The sequence below is a fragment of the Coptis chinensis genome, chromosome 2, assembly GCF_015680905.1.
Source record: "Coptis chinensis isolate HL-2020 chromosome 2, ASM1568090v1, whole genome shotgun sequence".
Lineage (NCBI taxonomy): Eukaryota > Viridiplantae > Streptophyta > Magnoliopsida > Ranunculales > Ranunculaceae > Coptis > Coptis chinensis.
In genome coordinates this window covers 58,639,496-58,661,770 of record NC_141457.1, presented here as the reverse complement: position 1 = coordinate 58,661,770, position 22,275 = coordinate 58,639,496, and the positions used below count along the sequence as shown (strand labels likewise).

The window sequence follows — 22,275 nt, the reverse complement described above, 5'->3', positions numbered from 1 at the left end:
AAAAGAACTAAAAGAAAAAGTTTACAAAAATGATCAACTCCTTAGTTCCTTATTATTATTTTTTCCACTCCTATATAAAATCAATCTTCTTATCTATGGTATTATTTTTTATCGTTTCTTACCATTTTTTTTTACATATTATACGTTTTAAACCCGTTTTTTATGCCCTGCGTTTTTTTTTTTTTTTTTTTTTTCGTTTTTTTGCTGAGACATTTCGTTTAAAACACGAACTAAGTATTTTTCAAGTACACCATTCTAAACCCGTACCGTACTTAGTAACAGTGGGTATAATAAGTAGCTATGTTGATGAGACAAGTACAATTGTAAAAGGGACATGCAAGGCTATTTAGCTAGGGTAGAATTATATATGGTTGGGAGTGTTTATGCTGCAGCTGTAAAGGCATTCATGGCTCGCATGCTTGCTGACAAGGTGCACCCGAAAGCTAGATCACAATTGAATGTTTGCAAGGCTAAACCATCATGGAGAGAAGTGATCGAACTATTGAGCTAACTTATGTGCTTGAGTTGGGAGTATCCGTGGCCAAGCTAAGGGAACAAAACAATGGTGAAAAAAAGAAAAACAATGGTGGGAGGGCAGACCTGAAATCCTATACAAGATGGAACATGAGGGCATATTTTGAACTAATGTAAAAGTGGAATGTCTAGAAATAAAATAAAGACAGTATCTCTGTTATTTTATTTTATTTTTATTTATGTATCTACTATTTATATACTAAAGCAGAGACCTCTCATGGAGGATTTTCTCTCTCCTATGTGGCACTCTAATATGAGAGTTAGTTTTTTCTCTCACCTATGTGACACTATAATATGAAATATAGTATTTTCTAATAGCCTATAATTCTACGTACATGAAACCTCTTTGGAGAGAACTTCTTTGGAGAGTTTGAGTGTATTTCTAATTCTTATATTTGGAGAGTTTGAGTGTATTTTCAATTCTTATATATTTGATCAAATAAAAAAATTACTAAAAAATAGGTGATTTGTAAAAGGTAATTCCTATTACGAGTTAAACACTTTTAGTGTTCCAATTCTTATATATTTGACCAAATAAAAAAAATTGCTAAAAAATGGGAGATTTGTAGAAACTAATTCCCTATTACAACTCATACAATTTTAGTATCTATGATAAAGCACCGACTTATTTCGAATATATCCTTAACACGGCCTCAAAACATAGTTAAAAACAATTATACAAAAAATAACATCACAAAATATATAATAGAAAATGAAAAAAAAAATAACGGCAAAACAATAATGACAAATATTTTAAAAAATATATAATACTGAATGAAACTAACATAAAAAACAATTAATGAGGAATCGAAAACTTGATGCAAATGCATTGAACTAACTTCAAATAATATTTAACTGGAAATCGAAAACTGGATGCAAATGCAAGCATTAAACTAATCTTAAAAAGTAATTAATACAAAATTGGAATATGGATACAACTGCATTAAACTAGCCTTAAAGAATAATTAACGGAAAATCAAAACTTGGATGCAAATACATCAAACTAACATAAAAAAAATAATTGTCGGAAAATCGGAAACTGGATGCAAATGCATTGAGCTAACCCTAAAAGATTAAATTAACGGAAAATCGGAAACTGGATGCAACTGCATTGAACTAACCTCAAAGGAAAAATTAATTATAAATTGGAAACATGATGCAAATGCGTGGAACTAATCTTAAAAAATAATTAATGGGAAATCGGAAACCAGATGCAACTGCACTGAACTAATATTAAAAAATAAACTGGATGCAAATGCATTGGACTAACCTCAATAAATAATTAACGGGAAATCGAAAAATGGATGCAAATTCATTGAACTAGCCTCAAACAATAATTAATTGGAAATCGGAAATTAGATGCAAATGCAACTTTATCAAAGTTGCTGGTATTGCTACTAACAATAATTAGCAGGGGGTTTACGTATTGCTACTAACTATATGGCAGAAACTGTTGCTGTTATTGAAGGAATTCAGAGAGCTTTGGACTTGGACTAGAAATATATATGGGTTGAATCAGATTCTTCCTCAGTGGTTAAAGCCTTTCAAGAGGACACAATACATTGGAAAGTTAGAACTAAATGGAGGTAGCTGAAAGAGAAAGCCACATGGATAAATGTAACTGCAACATGGCGAGAAACTAACTTAGGAGCGGACAGTTGTTCGAGACATGGAGCGGCACTACAAAGGGGGGAAAGTAAATGGTGGGACACAAGGCCTCCTTTCATGAGAAACCTAGAGAACCATTTCACTACCTATTTTCGCTTCTCTTATTGATTTTGGGCTGTAATAGGTGGGTACACATATGATGTTACTCACACTAGACAACTTTTCTCTTCTTATTCTTTTCTTTGTATCTTTTCAATTTATTCTTTTAATCAATTACCTTTTAGCAAAAAAAAAAAAAAAAACTTTATCAAATAATAAACGAGAAATCGAAAACTGGATGCAAATGCATTAAACTAATCTCACAGAATAATTAATGGGAAATCAGAAACTGGATGCAAATGCATTGAACTGACCTCAAAGAATAATTAATAGAAAATTGGAAATTAGATGCAAATGTATTGAACTAACTGAAAAGAATAACTAATGAGAAATTAGAAACTGGATGCAACTGCATTGAATTGATCTCAAAAAATAAATAACGGGAACATGAAATCTGATGCAACTGCATTGAACTAACCTCAAAATATAACGGAAAATCATAAACTGGATGCAAATGCATTGAACTAATCTCAAAACATAGTTAGGTTATATATTGTGGGAATGTTTCGATAAGTATAGTTTTGCATTTAAAATTGTGTTTATCTTATCTCTTTCCGTATGATTGGAAACTATTTGCTATTCAAATAGCTTCAATATATATAAACTTCACCTTATTAGGCAATCTCACAAAACTTCAATCAAACTTCTTTTATTAAACAACAAAATGAAGTTGAAGGGTTTTATCAAAGGTGAGTTCTTTTTTTTTTTATAATGAAAAGCGAGGTTTTCACGTTATAAGAAATTTAGTTAAATGATCAATATAATATTAATATATAATAGTTCTACATATTTGCAAAAAAAAATTATCATAATTAATATAACATCACCCGTTCGTAGATAATCTTTGAAGATTTCATATAGTGAGTCATGCATAATTTAAAGAATAATTAATAGAAAATCAAGAACTAGATAATCTTCGATGATCCCACATAGTAAATCAAGCATAATTTACTTTTTATGTCATATTTGCAAGGACACTACAAATGGATCAGTAGAAGTTAGTATTACACACCACATTGGATAATTAAAAGGAAATCGGAAACTGGATTCAAATACATAACTGAGCTCAAAGAGTAGTTAACGGGAAATCGGAAACTTTAAGCAAATGTAATAAACTAAACTAAAAAAGTAATCAACTAGAAATTGGAAATTGGATGCGATTGCATTAAACTAACGCCAGATAATAACTAATGGGAAATTGGAAATTGGATGCAAATCCTTGAAAAATATCTAATGGGAAATTGAAAACAGTATGTAAATACATCAAACAAACCTCAGATAATAATTAATGAGAAACCGGAAACTGGATGCAAATGCATTGAACTAAACTCAAAAAATAATTAACATAAAATCAAAAACCAAATGCAACTACATTAAACTAACCTTATAGAATAATTGGTGGGAAATCGGAAACTAAATGCAAATGCATTGAAATAATCTCAAAGAATAATTAAAGGGGAAATTAGAAACCAGATATAATTGCATCGAACTAACCTCAAAGCATAAATAATCAGAAACTAGATGCATATGTATTGGACTAACCTTAAAGAGTTATTCACGGGAAATTGGAAACTGGATCTAAATGCAATGAACTAATCTCAAAGACTAATTAACGAAACATTGAAAAATGGATGAAACTGCACTGAACTAACCTAAATTAATAATTAACGGGAAATTATAAATTTGATGTAACTGTATTGAACTAACCTAAAAAAATAATTAATGGGAAATTGAAAACTTGATGCAAATGCATTGAACTAACCTCAAAGAACAATTAATATAAAATCCGAAATTGGATGCAACTGCATTGAACTAACCTCAAAGAATAATTAATGGAAAACCAAAAACTGGATGCAACTGCATTAAACTAAAATCAGAGATTAACTAACGGGAAATCAGAAATTGGATACAAATGCATTGAAATAACCTCAAAAAATAGTTAACTAGAAATTGGAAGTCGGATGTAACTGCATCGCACTGATCTCAAAGCATAAATGTCCACTTTTTTAGCCTTCTCACATGAGTAATTACGAGTAATTAGGAACCCAAAACGAAAGTGAGTTTATAAAAACAGACTCTTACATGTATGCAAACTGTATATAAATTGTAAACTATCGAACTAACCTAGAAAAACAATTAACGGAAAATCATAAACTGGATACAGATGTATTGAACTAACCTCAAAGAGTAATTAATGGGAGATTGGAACCTAGATGCAAATGCAATGAACTAATCTCAAATATTAATTAACGAAACATCGAAAACTAGCCGGATGCAACTGTACTGAATTAACCTTAATAAGTAACTAACGAGAAATCATAAAGTTGATGCAATTGCACTGAACTAACCTCAAATAATAATTAACATGAAATCGGAAACTTGATGCAACTGCATTGAACTAACCTCAAAGAATAATTAATGAGAAATTGGAAACTGGATGCAACGTATTATATTAAACTAACCTCAAAAAATAATTAATGGAAAATCAGAAACTTGATGTAAGTGCATTGAACTAATAACCCTAAAATATATTTGTATTATATGTAGAGGGAATAAATATCTCAACAAATATAGTTTTGCATTTTAAGTAGTGTTAGTCATAATTCATTTACTGTGATTGGGAATGTCTTGCTATTCAAGTAACTTCAATATTATCTTCGCCACATTGGACATTCTCACAAAACTCCAATCAAACTTTATTGTTAAACCTAACAATAAAAAGAAGTCGATGAGTTTTATCAAGGTTTGATGTTTCATTTTTATAGAGAGTGGTGCAAGAAATTTAAATGAATAATTAATATAATTTTCATATCTCATAGCTATGCATAGTTGCTAATATTTTTTAGAATAATTTAATATAACGGTACCCGTTCGTAGGACACGTTCATGTGATAAATCTTTTCAAGTGGGAGTAGTGTATTCTTTGAGGATATGGAAACAATCAATCTGTTTTAGTGATTTGTACACATTAATACGTAAGCCGAACGGTGATGATTAACCGCTAAATCACCATAAATCTAATAAAACTATTATACAAACTAGATCGAGTTTAAGATAATTCCATTTGAAAATTACGGATTAATATCCTAAATCACAAAATGAAGAGACTATCTCAATTTGATCCCTTAGTTTCCAAGTACTTATGCACCATAATCGCTGCTCATTAACGTATTTCGGTTTATTTTCAATAAAATCAATAAAAGTATATTCTGATTTGAAAATTTGTCGCTAAATCACCATAAATATAAGAAAACTATTATACAAGCTAGATTGAGTTTAAGATAATTATATTTGAAAATTACGGATTAATATCCTAAACCACAAAGTGAATAGGCTATTTCAATTTGATTATTTAGTTTCAAAGTATTTATGCACCATAATCGCTACTCATTAACGTATTTCGGTTTATTTTCAATAAAAATATATTCTGATTCGAAAATTTGCAGCTAAATCACTATAAATCTAAGAAAACTATTATACAAGCTAGATCGATTTTAAGATAATTCTATTTGAAAATTATGGATTAATATCCTAAACCACAAAGTGAAGAAGCTATATCAATTTGATCCCTTATTAGTTCCCAAGTACTTATGCACCATAATCGTTGCTCATTAATGTATTTCAGTTTATTTTCAATAAAAATATTTTTTGATTCGAAAATTTGTGTGAGACATTTTATAAAGCCTTTTCAGCACACAAAATATTTAATAGATCCAGAGCGTATGCCCGGGTTCAAAATCTAGTTATACCTATATATGTAACTTATTTTGCTACTATACCATTTGAATTATGTATTGTGTTTGTTGCTTTATTTCCGTTTCTACTAAATTAACCTTCAATCACTCATATTACTACAACTTCTTCTTCAGCTGATTTTTTATAAAGCAATCAAGTATCAATTTCCTACATACCACTTTATAGTTATTCAACTTTTAATTTTCTTTTCCAGATGTTAATTTAAATCATAAAAAATAATAATAATAATAATAACATTATGACCTCCGTGCTAAGGACACGGGTTATACCTAGTCTATATATTAAGATAGAACGGTTTTTGGAGAGAGGTGTTAGTGCGCGGTGTGGATTGACATCTAGAGTGGTTGGGATTTGTGTTTAATAGGGGACACGTGTACGCTCTAGATTCATTTTGAATTAATTAAATAATTAATTAGAATTAATACCACGCCTTTGGAACCTCTTAAATGATGGAAAAAAACGTTAGTGAGAGGATTATTGATGGGAAAAAACGTTAGTGAGAGGATCATGGAAAACACCCGACTAAAACCGAATTAGTGGTCGAGATCATTTTAACTGTGACTTGGGCTTTGAACTTTCAATAAAATCTCATGGGCTTCAATTAAAAGGACTCAATAAAACGCATAAAACGCATGACGTAAAAGAAACCAGCAAACTTCTAGCTCTTCAGTTAAACTTAGGGGTGTGTTTCGGCCGGATTGGATCGAATTAGGCCTTGCCGATCCAATTTTTTTCGGAATGCCATTATGTCATGCCGATCCGATCCGATTTTTTTTTTCCGGAATTCTATTATTTTTTTTTCGAAATCGGAAATTCAGAAATTTCAACTAAATTCGGAAAATTCGGCAATCATATTTTTTCGGATGGAATTCGGTTGAAAAATCAGATAATTCAGATAAAAATTTATTGAAAATTCAAATATTTTAATATTAAATCTATTTTATAATTTGTACAATAAATACTAATTCTAAGGTTTTTAGTTTGTTTATACTATATATTGATTAATGCAAGTTAATCCACTATATATTAGCAAAAAAAAGTTGCATTATACTAAAACAATTTTAATTAAATTAGAATTTTAGATATATTGTATGTAATTCCAAATAATAATTCGGTAAAATCGGATCGGATATGCATCGGCGGATTTGGATCGGAAAAAATCGAAAAATCGAAATTTAAAAAATCATCCGAAACTGATCCGAATTTAAATTGGATTTTCGGAAATCGGACGAGTAATATTAATGCCGAATCAGAAAAAAATTCGGATCGGAATTCAGAAAAATCAGACTTTCAGAAAAAAGTGATACCCCTAGTTAAACTCGATAAAATAAGCATTTTCTCTTTTGTATTTTTCCTATTTCAGCCTTTTTGGTAGGATTTACTCTGGCTCCATTTCAATCTCCATTGCTATCTGATTTCCCCTTAGTTTGCAACCTTAGATTCTTAATGGAGAGTGATAACCCAATTTGAGAATAAAACTGTAAGATAACCCATTTTAGGTATTTTCATTATTATTATTATTATTATTATTATTATTATTATTATTATTATTTGATTGTTTTTTGAGTTGGTGAATTAATTAATTAATTATTAGTGTAAAGGGGCGTTTTGGTTTCTCTTTAGATTTTGTGGAAAGAGGAAAAGGGGTTGAGATTTTCTGGAGAGACCGAGTTCGCTAATGAGCGAGCTGCCTACGTATCCTCTCTTGGTTTTTCTTATTTAGGGGAGAGAGGAATCAGGTCTCACGTAGTTCAAGTAGGTGATATTTATAGGCTTGCGGAAGTGTCAATCCTAATGACACGTGTGTCTCTTGCACACGTGTAAGGTGGAGATTGTGAATGAGTGTTGGGCTGGTTGTAGTATAAGTCGTGTGCTGATTGGGAGTTGGCACGGTAGTCCCTGTTTCCCGGTGGCGGGAAGTACAAGTAAGATTTTGGTAATGATTACCCCTGGTGGTGACCTTATTTGAGGCGTTCTGTCTCTGGCCATGTGTTCGTACTGAAACATCCTTGTTCGTACCACCTACATGAAAAGATCTGCTCACAGATCGGTCTTGGAGGTCGATGTCTTGGGTTCACCTATGCTGCGCGTGTGTGTCTTCACAAGGGAGTTGCTCACAGGTCGGTCTTGGAGGTCGATGTCTTGGGTTCACCTATGCTGCGCGCGTGTGTCTTCACAAGGTCGATGTCTTGGGTTCACCTATGCTGCTCACAGGTCGATCTTGGAGGTCGATGTCCTGAGTTCGCTTATGCTTTACGCGTGCGTGATAATCCTTAATGAGGATATTACTCCCCTACAATTAGCACCCAACTTTTATCTGTTCAACTTTATTATGATAAATGCAAGATCTTAAGGTATTATCTCTTTTTGTAATCACTTCAAAATTCATATGTTTAATTGATTGCAAAACCTTGTAGTTTGAACTTTGAACTCATATCTTTTGGGATTGGAGATTGTTGGAGATTGCAATGACGAATAACATACACAGTACACAGATTGCAAAGAGACATCTCATATCTCTTGGGGTTTTGGTTTGGACTTGGTCCATGTCTATGAAGCCACTAGAAAAGGAAATTGGGCCAGTTTTTGGTGTCAAGTGTCAACCCACGGCAATATATGGATTTTAGATGTGGAACTGTGGAAGGCCTATTTACATGGGCCTGGGATCAGTTAAGTATTTGACAATTAATCTTATTGCGAGTACAATCTATGTAGACATATCTCATCAACGAAGTCGTTCAAGCGCCCACTCATTAAAACTGGTACACATCATGATAGCAATATGAAGTGGTGAAAGTGGCCGTAATAAAAGAGCGCAACTTGAGAGAGTCTTGATCATCGAAGCCTTCGAAGGTGAACAATTGGTGTTGTTCTAACTGATTTTCTAAACGTAATATTCTAAAAGGTACCCGGGAATATGCTCAGATCTAAAAACTTCTATCATTATTGCTGAGTGTTGACACTTGACAGTAGTATCGAAACTATCGATAAACTCGACAGTAGTAGATATGGTACAATATATTTGGGATTTTCTATTTGGCATTGAGTCCGGTTCCTCTATAACTGGGTACAGAGACACACCCACACATCTCGTATCTCGGCGCACACACACATCTCGGAGTACACACACAGATATCGAGGCACTCACACATTTTAGATTTGGATCAACGGCGAGATAACACGGTTACAGAAATGATCTCTGTACCCGGTTGTAGAGATCTCGAGTCTTTTGGCATTATCTACTTATTCTTTGTAACCTAACCTGGCATGATAAAAAAAGAAAAAGAAAAAAAGTAACCTAACCTAGCTAGCTGGCAGTGTTTAGAAAACCGGACCGGACCGGACCGGTAGTTGAATTGGGGTCCGATCGGAACCGGTAAATTTTCGGTTCGGTTCAGTTAAAATTTGAGTTTATAGTTGGACCCTCGGTCTAAACTTAAACCGTGGTTGAACCGGAAAACTGGTTAAACCGGTTCAATTCTAAACCGGATAATCCTTATATAATTTTTTTTTTCTTTTTTTGAAAAATTGATAATGTGGGGAGTTGAACCTAATACCTAAACATGATAATCCAAACTCCAAACTAACATACTACTATGTATTTCTTGTATAAGAAATTTATTTTGATATATAATACCAATTAATATTGAATTAAAACATGTATTTATTCATTTTATTATTGTAATTATTAAAAAATTTGCTAAATAAACATAAATCGGTCCGACCGAGTCGAACCATGGTTGAACCATTTTAACAAAAAATCGGTTCGATTATCGGTTCGGTTTTCAAAATATTGCTAGCTGGTGAAGATTGTCCTTACGCAGTTATGCGCATAGTACAAAATATCAGAATATGGGTATTTATCGATATTTAATTTCTGGATATGTATCGTGGATATATCTCTCTCTTTGGGGATTTTTGATATTGTTTCACATGCAAATATCGTGGATATATCCAAAATATCAAAAAATATCGTGGATATTTCTTGATATATTATGATACATTATTTATATTTATTTGAAATATAATGGTAAATATTAAATAAAATTATTATATACACAAAATATCCCCAAATATCACAAAATATCTCTAAATATCACAAATATTGTTGAAATATCATCGATATTTGCAGTCGTATATATCTCTAAACATATCGTGATATTTATATATCTTTTTCTGGAATATGGATAGATATCCCCAAATATCGGGATATATCGGGATATTTTGTACTATGGTTATGCGTGCCTGGTTTCTCCAGAGTTGGTTTTTATTTAGTGGACAATGAACCTTCATCGCTGGTGACATTAGAGTATTAAGGTCGTTAATTAACCACAAGCTGGTAAGTGGCCTGGTAATGTGGTATCGGGTATAGTCCGTGAGCGGAGCGAACATTTTGGGAGAAGGGGGGGGGGGCTTATGGGACAAAAACCAACTTGGTTGGTTTCTGTCTGTCTGTCCTCATCTTTTCCACTCCTCCTTCTCCATCTTCCTCTCCCACTCCGCTCACCCCCACTGCTTAGCAGTATACTAGTAAGTACTCTTGAAGTTTTGTGGATGTGGAGACAAATAAGCTAGTCTACTTGGACACTTCATTGCCTGTTAAACAATTAAGCAACAAAACCTCATTATAGCTCTCACAGACTGTATAATCATGCATGATAGGTTATGAAGCCCCTAAGAGCCTAAGATCATATATGCATGTTGCTTGTTTTGCACTTAATTTTAAGCTTGGTTTAGTTAATAACACAATCAACTACTACTTATTAACAATTTTCACATTTTCTATACCTTGCATAATTTGCAATGAACGATTGGAAACCTAAACTACAACTACGTACACTAGTGCAGTAGTGACTAGTGAGTACGTCTTTTAGTTTGAAAGTTTGAGAAACACAGTATCTTCAACATTTCGGGTGAAAATATATAAATATAGGGATTTTTTGCTCCTAGCTATCTAGCCATCATGTAAGAATTAGAGACAGACAACTCTCCTTAAAAGAGTTGAGATTTTGATTTTTTTTTTTTTTTTTTAAAAGTTAAAACAGACCCACACTGGTTACATTTAAGAATCCTAACCCGAAAACTTAAAGGCTCGTCAACCCCATTTGCCCGAAGAGTTAAGAGTGACCACGCACTTCTCCAAATCAATACGAGTGACCCACGGGCCGGCCATTGGGTGTTCGATATTTGACATGTGAAACACAAATAATGCAACGCTAGTGCTACTTTAGTACCATTGCTTTATATTGATTAGATTGAATACGTACAAAATATGGTTTCTCCAAAAGTAAATGAATTATCAAATTAATCTATGAGGCCTCTTATAATCTATTATTTAAGGCCTCACATCCAGAACCACGTACCTTTCTTTTCTCCCCTCTTTCTTTTCTCTTTATTCCTGTCTCTTCCAATCTTGCCATCATCACCTACATACGTTACTCAGCATATCTTAAAATTGAAATGATAGTCACAGTGCAAGAACCAAAGATAGTCAAGCCCTATGTGGAGACACCAAAAGAGACCCTATGGACTTCTAATCCGGATCAGTTATTTAGAGCGCACATGCCAAGTGTGTATTTTTATAGACCAGATGGTTCTTCTAACTTCTTTGATGCTAGTGTGTTAAGAGATGCCCTTAGCAAGGTCCTTGTTCCATTCTATCCCGTAGCTGGAAGGTTAAGGAAGAACAAAAGTAGTGGTCGACTTGAGATTGAATGTAATGGTGAAGGTGTACTGTTTTTTGAAGCTTATACTAAATTTGTTCTGGATGATTTAGGAGACTTTGAACCAGGTATGGAACTCATGCAGCTTATACCAAGGCTCAGTGAGGGGCATGATGTATTTTCATCTCCTCTCATGCTACTTCAGGTTTCTCCTTCAAACTTTAGAATAATGATCTAACTTCACGTCTTAGTACTTTATGCTTGAAAGGATTCTCAAAGATTTTATTTTTTCAAACTTGCAAAAAGACAAAACAAGGCACTTCTATTTTTTGTTTGTTATTTATTTTTTTATTTATTATTTATTTATTTATTTTTAAGGTTTGTTTGTTGTGGTGATGCTAGCGAGCTACTCCGGGGTAGCAGTGAGTAGCACCACCATTTTCAAACTTTCAAATTTTTTGTTAGCAGGTCTAAATTGAAACTCAACATTTCAAGTTCACGAGAATCAAATTTCGTTCTTAGTACTTCCAAACAAAGTATAAAAAGTTGATCCAAAATTGAATGTACCATCTGATACTCAAACAGTAGTCAAATTAACCCAATTCAGATCAGATAATTTGAAGGGAAACCCCTTTATTTTTATTAAGATTTCAGAAGAAGAAATTAATCAAAAATATAATAAAAGCTCAACCTGGTCCCCTTCGAGAAGATTTAGTATTTTGAGAAGATTTAGTATCAGAATTTCAAGCTTATGTATACTTACATTTTAAATTTCCAAAAGCACCATACATATAAATAAAAAATCCAAACAAGATATGTGAACCAAACTTATAACAATCGAAACCCTGTACCAATTAATGGACCCATTTCAAAGAAATTACCATCATTGTTCACCAACCCAATGAAAAGTTACACGTCTGGAGTTTACAATCCTGCTATCTTACTCTGGGTAGGATGAGAATTAGGAATCGTATAGTGAGTTAATGAAAAGTTACACATCTGTAGTTTACGAGGAAGGAAGTAAGAAGGAGAACAATACTAATAATAATGAGAGGAGGAAGACGAGTATTTTCAAGCATTTGAATGATGTGCAGGTAACATATTTCAAATGTGGTGGTGTCTCTCTTGGTGTGGCTGCCCAACATACATTGCTTGATGGTGCTTCCGGTACACATTTCATCAATTCATGGGCTAGAACTGCACAAGATCTCGATGTTCAAATCCCACCCTTATTGGATAGAACAGTCTTACTTGCACGACAACCACCCACCCCATGCTTCCCTCATGTTGAACATCAACCACCACCATCCATAGAAAGCACAAATCAAAAGCCAGAATGTCAAAGTAGTCCTAAGTGTACCGTTGTTGCTACGTTTAAGATATCTCGTCACCAAATCAACCTTCTTAAGGCCCAATGTAGAGATGAATCCAATCGAATTACCTTCAGCACGTACGAAGTTTTGGCAGGACACATATGGCGTTGTGCATCCAAGGCGCGTGGTCTAAGTTATGAACAAGAAACTACTCTAACCATTGTTGTCGATGGTCGAACACGCCTTAGTCCGCCGTTAACATTTGGGTACTTGGGCAATGCAGTTTTCTACTTGACAGCAAAGGCAACATCAGGTGACATAGTATCGAACCCGCTGATCTATGCAGTCCAAAAAGTACATGAAACGATTGTAATGGCTGACGACAAGTATCTTAGATCGGCCATAGATTACATGGAATTGCAATCCGATTTGTTGAGCCTTGTTAAAGGCCCGCAGTGTTTTGGAAGCCCAAACTTAGGGTTCATTAGTTGGTGTCGGATGCCAATACATGATGCTGATTTCGGGTGGGGGAGGCCTTTTTACATGGGTCCAGGATCAGTTATGCATGAAGGTCTTGCATATTTAGTTCCAAGCCCATCAAATGATGGGAACCTGTCATTCGCCATGCCATTGCAATCGGACTCCATTTTGCTGTTCAAGGAATATTTCTTTGCTTTTTCATGAAAGAGGATAAGTAAATCTTGTTAATTATCGAAATATATATATATATATATATATATATATATATATATATATATATATAAGTAAATCTTGTTTTCGTTGAATATATGTATGTATGTAGTTTCCTTTTTCTCTGCTGGTACTATTTATAAATTTCAGACTTCATCAATAAATCAGAGAGATCACAACATTAACTGTGTTTTAATCCAATTTCGCTTTATCTCACAAATGTCCATGCTCAATTTCTCAAGACTTTCGAATCCAGAAATGGAAGATTTGAATAATGCTCGATGAATAACCGCTAGTGGAACTTGCAAGTTTTTATTACACTCAGCAAACGGCTAGATATTATCTAAGTTTTTTAGTTAAATTTTACTGTTTACATCACACTACTGCCACAAGATTAATCTTGTGACCACCAAATGTTCTATATATTCAACATCTACTATTGGTTTTTAATGCTTTGTATCGTTAACTGTTAATGGAATTGAACGAACTTACTTTTGATGGGAATTCTGTCAATATGCTAAACTAATTTGAAGTCCTAGCAATGAATAGAATCAAAGAGGTTCGTTTAACTAATCAATTTTTTTTTAGGTAGTTTAATTGGGCACTCATGAAATTTCATTGGGCAACCCCAAAAAAATATATATATATTACAAGTTTGTCATTTTCTTAAAAAAAATGTTTTGTCTTAAGCAGCCTCAAGCCCAAGTCCAATTGGTCTCCCCATGTTGAGACCGACCACCAGTTCGTTTGAGTGTGTACTCAAACACTCTCACCATATCATTTGAGTGTACACTCAAATGGTCTCGTCATGTCGTTTCAGTGTATACTCAAACGGTCTGTGCATGTCGTTTGAGACAAAACTTTCGGAATTTTAGCTAGACGATATGGCGGGGTCGTTTGGACAGTCTCCAGGACAACATGGCTGGGTCATTTGGGGACCCTCTTGGACGACATAACTGGGTCATTTGGACTAAAATAATTGAGAAGTTCATTTTGTTTTTTAGTCACTTTCATATCCCTGATTAAACGATCAATTCCAAACACAAATTCCACTTTCCTTATACATAAACACCAAACACAAACTATACAAAGAAAAAAAAAAATATTAATAGCTATAATAAATTTAATCAAATCTAAATCAAATCGGGTAATTCCTATTGGAATTTTTTCAAAATATGGCGCATCCATGTTACCTAGGTTCAAACACTCAACATATAACTCTCAAATCATTCAAAACGATCCTTCCATGCACAATTCAAAAAACTCAAAATCTTGTATTAACTCATACACATACAACTAATGTACAGAGAATATTCAAAAAAAAAAAAAAAAAAAAAACAAAGACATTCAAACGACCTCACTGAGTCGTTTGGGGCACCTTGAAAACGACCTCACTGGGTCGTTTGGGGCTTTTTCAAACAATAATTCGGTTTGGTACTTCCAAACAACCTTGCACTCACCAAAACACAAACTCCAAATCTTCCACTCCTCTTCTAATTTCAAAGTCCCTAGTCCTAAGAAGATCCATTCCACACTCAACAATATTGCAATAACTTTGTGGGGAACTAGAGGAGATGTTGACATGGAGAAGGAAGTCAACCCCTCATCACAATAACTCGTTCTGATCATGGATGATCTGAAACTAGCCAAAAGTTGTCATTTGTACTGTGGCTTTACATAATGTATTGAAACATTTTTTGAAGTTTATCAAACCACCTAAGTCTTTTCAAATCACAATAACTCATTCTGCTTGTAGTCCAAATCCACCAATGTGTTGAGACATCTTACAAAAGTTTTTCTAACCACAATCACGAGAGATAAGAGCAAGAGAGTAAAAAAACAATTTTGGGTTTTTTTGCTTCAGAACTCGCGAGAGGGATGATACCGGTTAGAACAATTGCAAAAACCTGTAACTGGTATATACGTTGAGGTGTGGGGATGTATTGGGTTATTGCTATTGGACTTCTTGTTGGGCTTGGGCTGGAGGCTGCCCAATCGAATTCGGTGGGTGTAGGATACAGGACCCTTTTTTTTTTTAAGGGGAAGGGATCAGTTTACTCTCCCAAGTTTGCATACTTTCTTACTCATTTCCTTAGCCACACGATGAACAAATCTAGTGGTCCATGTTTTGCTTAGTTGGCAAATCACATGTGAGTAAAACAAAAGAATATGGCTTGGCTTGAGCCAGGATGCAAAGTAACACTCACTCTCCTTTTCTTACCAATCATTTTGACTTTTGTTTATCATTCTCGTATCTCTCTCTTCCAAAACAAAACTATGAAACCAAAGCTTAAAACCTTTGTATGTGTAAGGGACATCCCACCAAACACATAATGTGCACAAGACTCACATGCAAATCGAATCCTTTAGTATAATGCGACCCCAGACATACAGATACCCATCACACTCATAGACGACTCCAAGCATTCGCTACAGCTGAAGATTTGCTTACTTAGCAGCCCCATCGACTCGTCACTCGACCCCACCTCATGACATCATCACCTGTTGCGGTCATCATTACTAACATTATCCATATTAAGCTTCCTTCCCGCCGTAATACATTAACCATTACAGCCATCCACTATTATTACGGAGGACTCACCATCATTACACCAATATGCCAACTCAGATAAGCCTAAACGCCTACAACTATTACTCACGTGCCTCTTATAGAAACATGTCATTCATCTCGACCGCACATCTGTACTCATCAGTACACGTGCCACATCCAATGCACCATTCTAATGCCTATAAAAACCCTTAAAAAACTACGTGTAACTTGATTCCAGTCTGGTCAATTGATCCTAACCTGAGTTACTAACTCACACCTCACCACTATTTTCTAATATACATACTAGATACATAGGCATCTTCATCCACATGAAGAGCAGCCATTAATAACAAACAAAACCATCCTTTTTCTTCATCTTAACTTATGAGCTAAGTTTTAACTTGGTGTAATGTCCTAATATAATTTTAGACATTTACAGTATGGTTAATAAGTTATAAGAACAAAATTATATATATATATATATATATATATATATATATATATATATATATCGGGTCGGCTACGTCGACATACTATTCTAACATACTATCTTGACATACCCATCCGACCCTCAGATCAAACAAAATCTAATGGTCAGATCTATTTCTAGAAAACCAAGCAAATAAAAGAAAATGGGTCACAAATAACAACGGGGCGAAAATGTTATTTTCTTTCACACAAATAGAAAAATCATTTTATTCTTTTCACAACTCGTTCTTCTTCTTCATACACGTTTTTTTTTCTCCACCAAAAACAAGCTCTAAACTTTCTGTGAAAAGAATGAAATTTTAAGGTCTTTTTTTTCCCAAAATTTATGTTTGGTAATTTATACGATTCATCCTTCAACTTAAACATATTGAAGATGGTGTATTCATGTTCCTTTTATATATATCAATGATTGAACAGGCAACTCCAAATGTCATTTTCTTTTAGAAAACCGACTCTACTCCCTCTTAAAGGGGTATATCCTTGTGTATTTTCACTGGTTTAAACTTGCATTTCTATTTTATGTACATGGATTGATTTTTCTCTCATGTTCAAGGTTTCTACATATCTATTGGCTTCTCAAATCTGAATCATGCAATAAAAGTACACCAAAGTTGGGCATGAAGGATGGCGGCTTAGGCCCGAAACTAGTGTAAATTATGTTTTGGGTTGTATTCTTGTCAAATTTTAGACTTCTCGAGATAGTGAGTCTTCTTGACATGGACAAGTTGCCACCAAATAATCGAAGATTATAGTTCCAAAACCTATAAAATTTAGATTTACGTAGGTAGAGGCAACCAGTTTACCTGAGACATAAGAATTTATAAACTTAGCGACACGGAGGTCCGTAGGCTAAAAGAAATCAAATACATCATTAGCTTAAACGAAGCAAAATATTTTACAACAAATACTATACTTTGGTTGAGAGAACAAGAAAATCTCATACTATTTTTTAAAATGGAAAACAAAGGAAACCCCGTTCTAACCTCATTTTCAGTTCACTAATTTAACTTCTATATCTTGTGGTGTTTGTTCTTTCTCTGTTTTCACTTGTTTGAATTAAATTTTTGGTTAACCGATGTTTTATACTATTATAAGAACTTTAATGGTTTTATACCAAAATAAGAACTTCAATGCAAATGAAGTTATTGTTGGATGTATGGGTGTTTATTTTCCACGAGTTTTGGGTTCTTCCTTACTAACGGCCGCGTAGGCTTGAAGGAAATATTGGTCTTCAATGTCGACAACAGACCAATATCAACAATGCTTATATGGATATTCTCCTTACCCATAGCTGCCTTTACTCCCTTTAGTTCGAAGCTCACAAACAAGAAGAAGATAAGAGAACTCCGCGGCTTTGACAAAACTGTTAAAAATTAATAATCTCGCGAAGAAAGAATTGAAATTAATGTGAATGACGAAAAACAAGCTTGTGAAAAAGGCAAAAATATCAATTTTGCCCTTTCTTATTTGTTTGGTTTCTTATATGCACAATTTTGCCCTTTCTTATTTGTTTGGTTTCTTATATGCACATCTAGACGTTAGATTGTATAAGATCTGACGGTTGACTAGGTATGGCAAGATAGTATGTTAGAATAGTATGTCAAGGTAGCCGGCCCGTATATATATATATATATATGGGCGGCTACCTTGACATACTATTCTAACATACTATCTTGCCATACCTAGTCAACCGTCCGATCTTATACAATCTAACGCCTAGATGTGCATATAAGAAACCAAACAAATAAAAAGGGCAAAATTGATATTTTTTTGCCTTTTTCACAAGCTTGTTTTTCGTCATTCACATTAATTTCAATTCTTTCTTCGCGAGATTATTAATTTTTAACAGTTTTGTCAAAGCCGCGGAGTTCTCTTATCTTCTTCTTGTTTGTGAGCTTCGAACTAAAGGGAGTAAAGGCAGCTATGGGTAAGGAGAATATCCATATAAGCATTGTTGATATTGGTCTGTTGTCGACATTGAAGACCAATATTTCCTTCAAGCCTACGTCTTTTAGTAAGGAAGAACCCAAAACTCGGGGAAAATAAACACCCATACATCCAACAATAACTTCATTTGCATTGAAGTTCTTATTTTGGTATAAAACCATTAAAGTTCTTATAATAGTATAAAACATCGGTTAACCAAAAATTTAATTCAAACAAGTGAAACAGAGAAAGAACAAACACCACAAGATATAGAAGTTAAATTAGTGAACTGAAATGAGGTTAGAACGGGGGTTTCCTTTGTTTTCCATTTTAAAAATAGTATGAGATTTTCTTGTTCTCAACCGCAGATAGTATTTGTTGTAAAATATTTTTTGCTTCGCTTTAAGCTAATGATGTATTTGATTTCTTTTAGCCTACGGACCTCCGTGTCGCTAAGTTTATAAATTCTTATGTCTCAGGCAAACTGGTTGCCCTCTACCTACGAAATCTAAATTTTATAGGTTTTGGAACTATAATCTTCGATTATTTGGTGGCAACTTGTCCATGTCAAGAAGACTCACTATCTCAGAGAAGTCGAAAATTTGACAAGAATACAACCCAAAACATAATTTACACTAGTTTTCAGTCTAAGCTGTCATCCTTCATGCCCAACTTTGGTGTACTTTATTGCATGATTCAGATTTGAGAAGCCAATAGATATGTAGAAACCTTGAACATGAGAGAAAAATCAATCCATGTACATAAAATAGAAATGCAAGTTTAAACCAGTGAAAATACACAAGGATATACCCCTTTAAGAGGGAGTAGAGTCGGTTTTCTAAAAGAAAATGACATTTGGAGTTGCCTGTTCAATCATTGATATATATAAAAGGAACATGAATACACCATCTTCAATATGTTTAAGTTGAAGGATGAATCGTATAAATTACCAAACATAAATTTTGGGAAAAAAAAGACCTTAAATTTCATTCTTTCGCGTAAAGCGAGAGCTTGTTTTTGGTGGAGAAAAAAAAACGTGTATGAAGAAGAAGAACGAGTTGTGAAAAGAATAAAATGATTTTTCTATTTGTGTGAAAGAAAATAACATTTTCAGCCCGTTTATTTGTGACCCATTTTCTTTTTTTTTGCTTGGTTTTCTAGAAATAGATCCGCCATTAGATTTTGTTTGATCCGAGGGTCGGATGGGTATGTCAAGATAGTATGTCGACGAGTTTACCCGATATATATATATATATATATATATATATATATATATATATATATATATATATATATATATTGACAGCAGAATTTCGGACATCATCCAAACAACACAATATCGACCGTTGCATCAAGATTAATCATATCAAGATCAAAAAACAATATTTCGATATTTGCTTCACAAAATACGATATTTCACCTCACAAAATACGAAATCACGAAGGGTTTGGGTTTCTCTGACACGCTCTTCCTCTCTCCAAAATCATCTCTCTCACACTTCGTGCTTGATTCTTAATTTATCTTGTAAGAATTTATCATTTTTAGTTCGATCTTGTGACATACTATTTCTGTTTCTTGTTATTTGTTTTTTTTTCAACTGTATCATTTGATGTAGATCTACATTATATTCGGATGGTTTAGTTTATAATCGATGTAGATCTGGCTTGTTTTGATTTTGTATTCGTCATCTCCGCATTGCATTTGTTTATGGTGTAAATTATTTTTTAAGCTCGTTCTAGTATAAATCTCACATAGATCTGGCTATGTTTTGTATTCGAATTATTTTGTTATTCAGCTGATTGAAAACACTTACTCTTGTTTGCTTAAATTCCTAGTTGAATCACCTTATTATTGCTGCAAAGATGTTTGTATGAAGTTCTGTTAAAGGGAAAACATAGAGAAAAAAACATGCTATTAAGTTGTTAAGGTGTTTTCGGTTTATGTTGCCTCCGTTCTAAGTTTCTTTTGTCTAGTATTAAATCATTATTATTATTATTATTTTGTCTTTTATTGTTTCTAGAATTTGAGATTTTTTTTTTTATGTAAATAAATTTCTTAATATGATATAAGTAGTACTTTTTACTATGTGTTAAGGGAGTTGTGATGGATGATTGTGTCTGATTTTATTTATTCATTTATAGTCATTTGATTATTGATGGATACGACGAAAAACATGTTTTTATTGTTGGGTAGCTGTTTTTACATTTGATTACATTTTTTTTATCTCTTTAATAAATAGTGAAATTCCATCAAGAAATTGGGTGCCCAATATGTGGAAGTGTATTGTTTAAGAGAATTTCAAGAACATCAGTGAATCCTGGACGTCGTTTCATCGTCTGCAAGAAACATTTGGATCGTTTTCCGAGGGAAATGAGATGTACTTTCTTCAAGTGGAATGATAACGAGGACAATTATGGAAGCTGTTCGTTGTCGAATATCGAATCAAATTATTGTTCTGCTACACCAGCTTCAATTGAGAGTTCGGTTTCTTGAAATATTGTTTCAGTTTTATTAACAACAAGTTATTGACTTGCTATCATTTATTATCGTTATCATTATTATTATTTTTGTTATTATTGGTATTGTTATTATTCTTATTGCTATTTTCTGTGTTGTTGGCAGTTAGGAATGATGATGAATTGGCATGGAAAGGCTAAAAGTAGAGTTGCAAGCATGCGGATTGAAATGTGGGGGGTACTTTGCGAGCGTGCTGCCAGGCTCTTCCTGCTCAAGACTACTCCTTTAGAGATGTTGCCTAAGAAGCTGTTAGCAAAGAAATAAATGGAATCTTTCTCTTTGGTTTGTACTAAATGGAGAAAAGAACCATTGCTGCTTAAATAGTTTGTACTTTTGGAAACTCTGTTGAGAGAATTACTCGACCTTTTGTGACCATCATCTTTTCATGTATAAAAACACTTGCGTTTCTTGTGAATTAGTTTGTTGGTATGCCCCCAATATATTGTTTTCTTAATTATATGGTTGATCGAGCTTCTTGTGAATTTGTGATAGATGATATTGGGTGTTGGTTAATATCAGGGGATTTCATCTGTGATATTGGGTGTTGGTTAATATTAGGGGAGTTTGTCTATGATATTGGGTGTTGGTTAATATCAAGGGAGTTCATCTATGATATTGGGTATTGAGCTTCTTGCATTTATGATATCAGGGGAGTTCATCTTGGCTAGGCGCCAAAAGGAATTGGCCTACTCTTTAAAGGCTAGCTTCTGACAATATCGAAATTAACTCTGACAGAAATAAACTCTGACAGTATCAAACTTAAGGAACTTGTTATGATCAGTTTAAGGAACTTAAGGCTGCTCTGACAGAAATACTAGTTAATGTTATGTGACTAACTTAAGGCTATGTTATGTGACTAAATTAAGGCTATGTTATGTGACTAACTTAATGTTCCTTAAATGACAGTATAGAACTTAAGGCTAACTTGTTATGATCAATTCGAAATAAACTCTGACAGAAATAAACCAATATGCTATTTAAGGAACTTTGATAGTTTAAGGAACTTAAGGCTGCTCTTTAAGGAAGAAATAAACCAATATGCAGTTCGAAATTTTCTCTGACACAGAAC

At 33.6% G+C, this 22,275-nt stretch overlaps 1 protein-coding gene across 2 annotated transcripts; it reads left to right on the top strand.

Moving 5' to 3' along the window:
* Window positions 1–11,318: 11,318 nt before the first annotated feature.
* Window positions 11,319–21,644, top strand: LOC147516845 (shikimate O-hydroxycinnamoyltransferase-like). Of its 2 annotated transcripts, none has more exons than XM_086589326.1 (2): window positions 11,319–11,925; window positions 21,312–21,644. In XM_086589326.1, the coding sequence occupies exons 1-2, from the start codon at window positions 11,518–11,520 to the stop codon at window positions 21,468–21,470; spliced, it is 567 nt and encodes a 188-aa protein (XP_086445452.1). In that variant the 5' UTR covers window positions 11,319–11,517; the 3' UTR covers window positions 21,471–21,644. The 2 variants fall into 2 exon arrangements, with proteins under 2 accessions (XP_086445452.1, XP_086445451.1); XM_086589325.1 differs by lacking the exon at window positions 21,312–21,644 and adding an exon at window positions 12,815–13,908 and having other exon boundaries at window positions 11,330–11,925.
* Window positions 21,645–22,275: the final 631 nt, after the last annotated feature.

Excerpts from the sequence above, each read along its gene's own strand:
- LOC147516845 (XM_086589325.1), top strand. The coding sequence starts at position 11,518 with ATGATAGTCACAGTGCAAGAACCAAAGATAGTCAAGCCCTATGTGGAG. Across the intron at positions 11,926-12,814 it reads CTCCTCTCATGCTACTTCAG|GTAACATATTTCAAATGTGG; the intron begins GTTTCTCCTTCA and ends AATGATGTGCAG.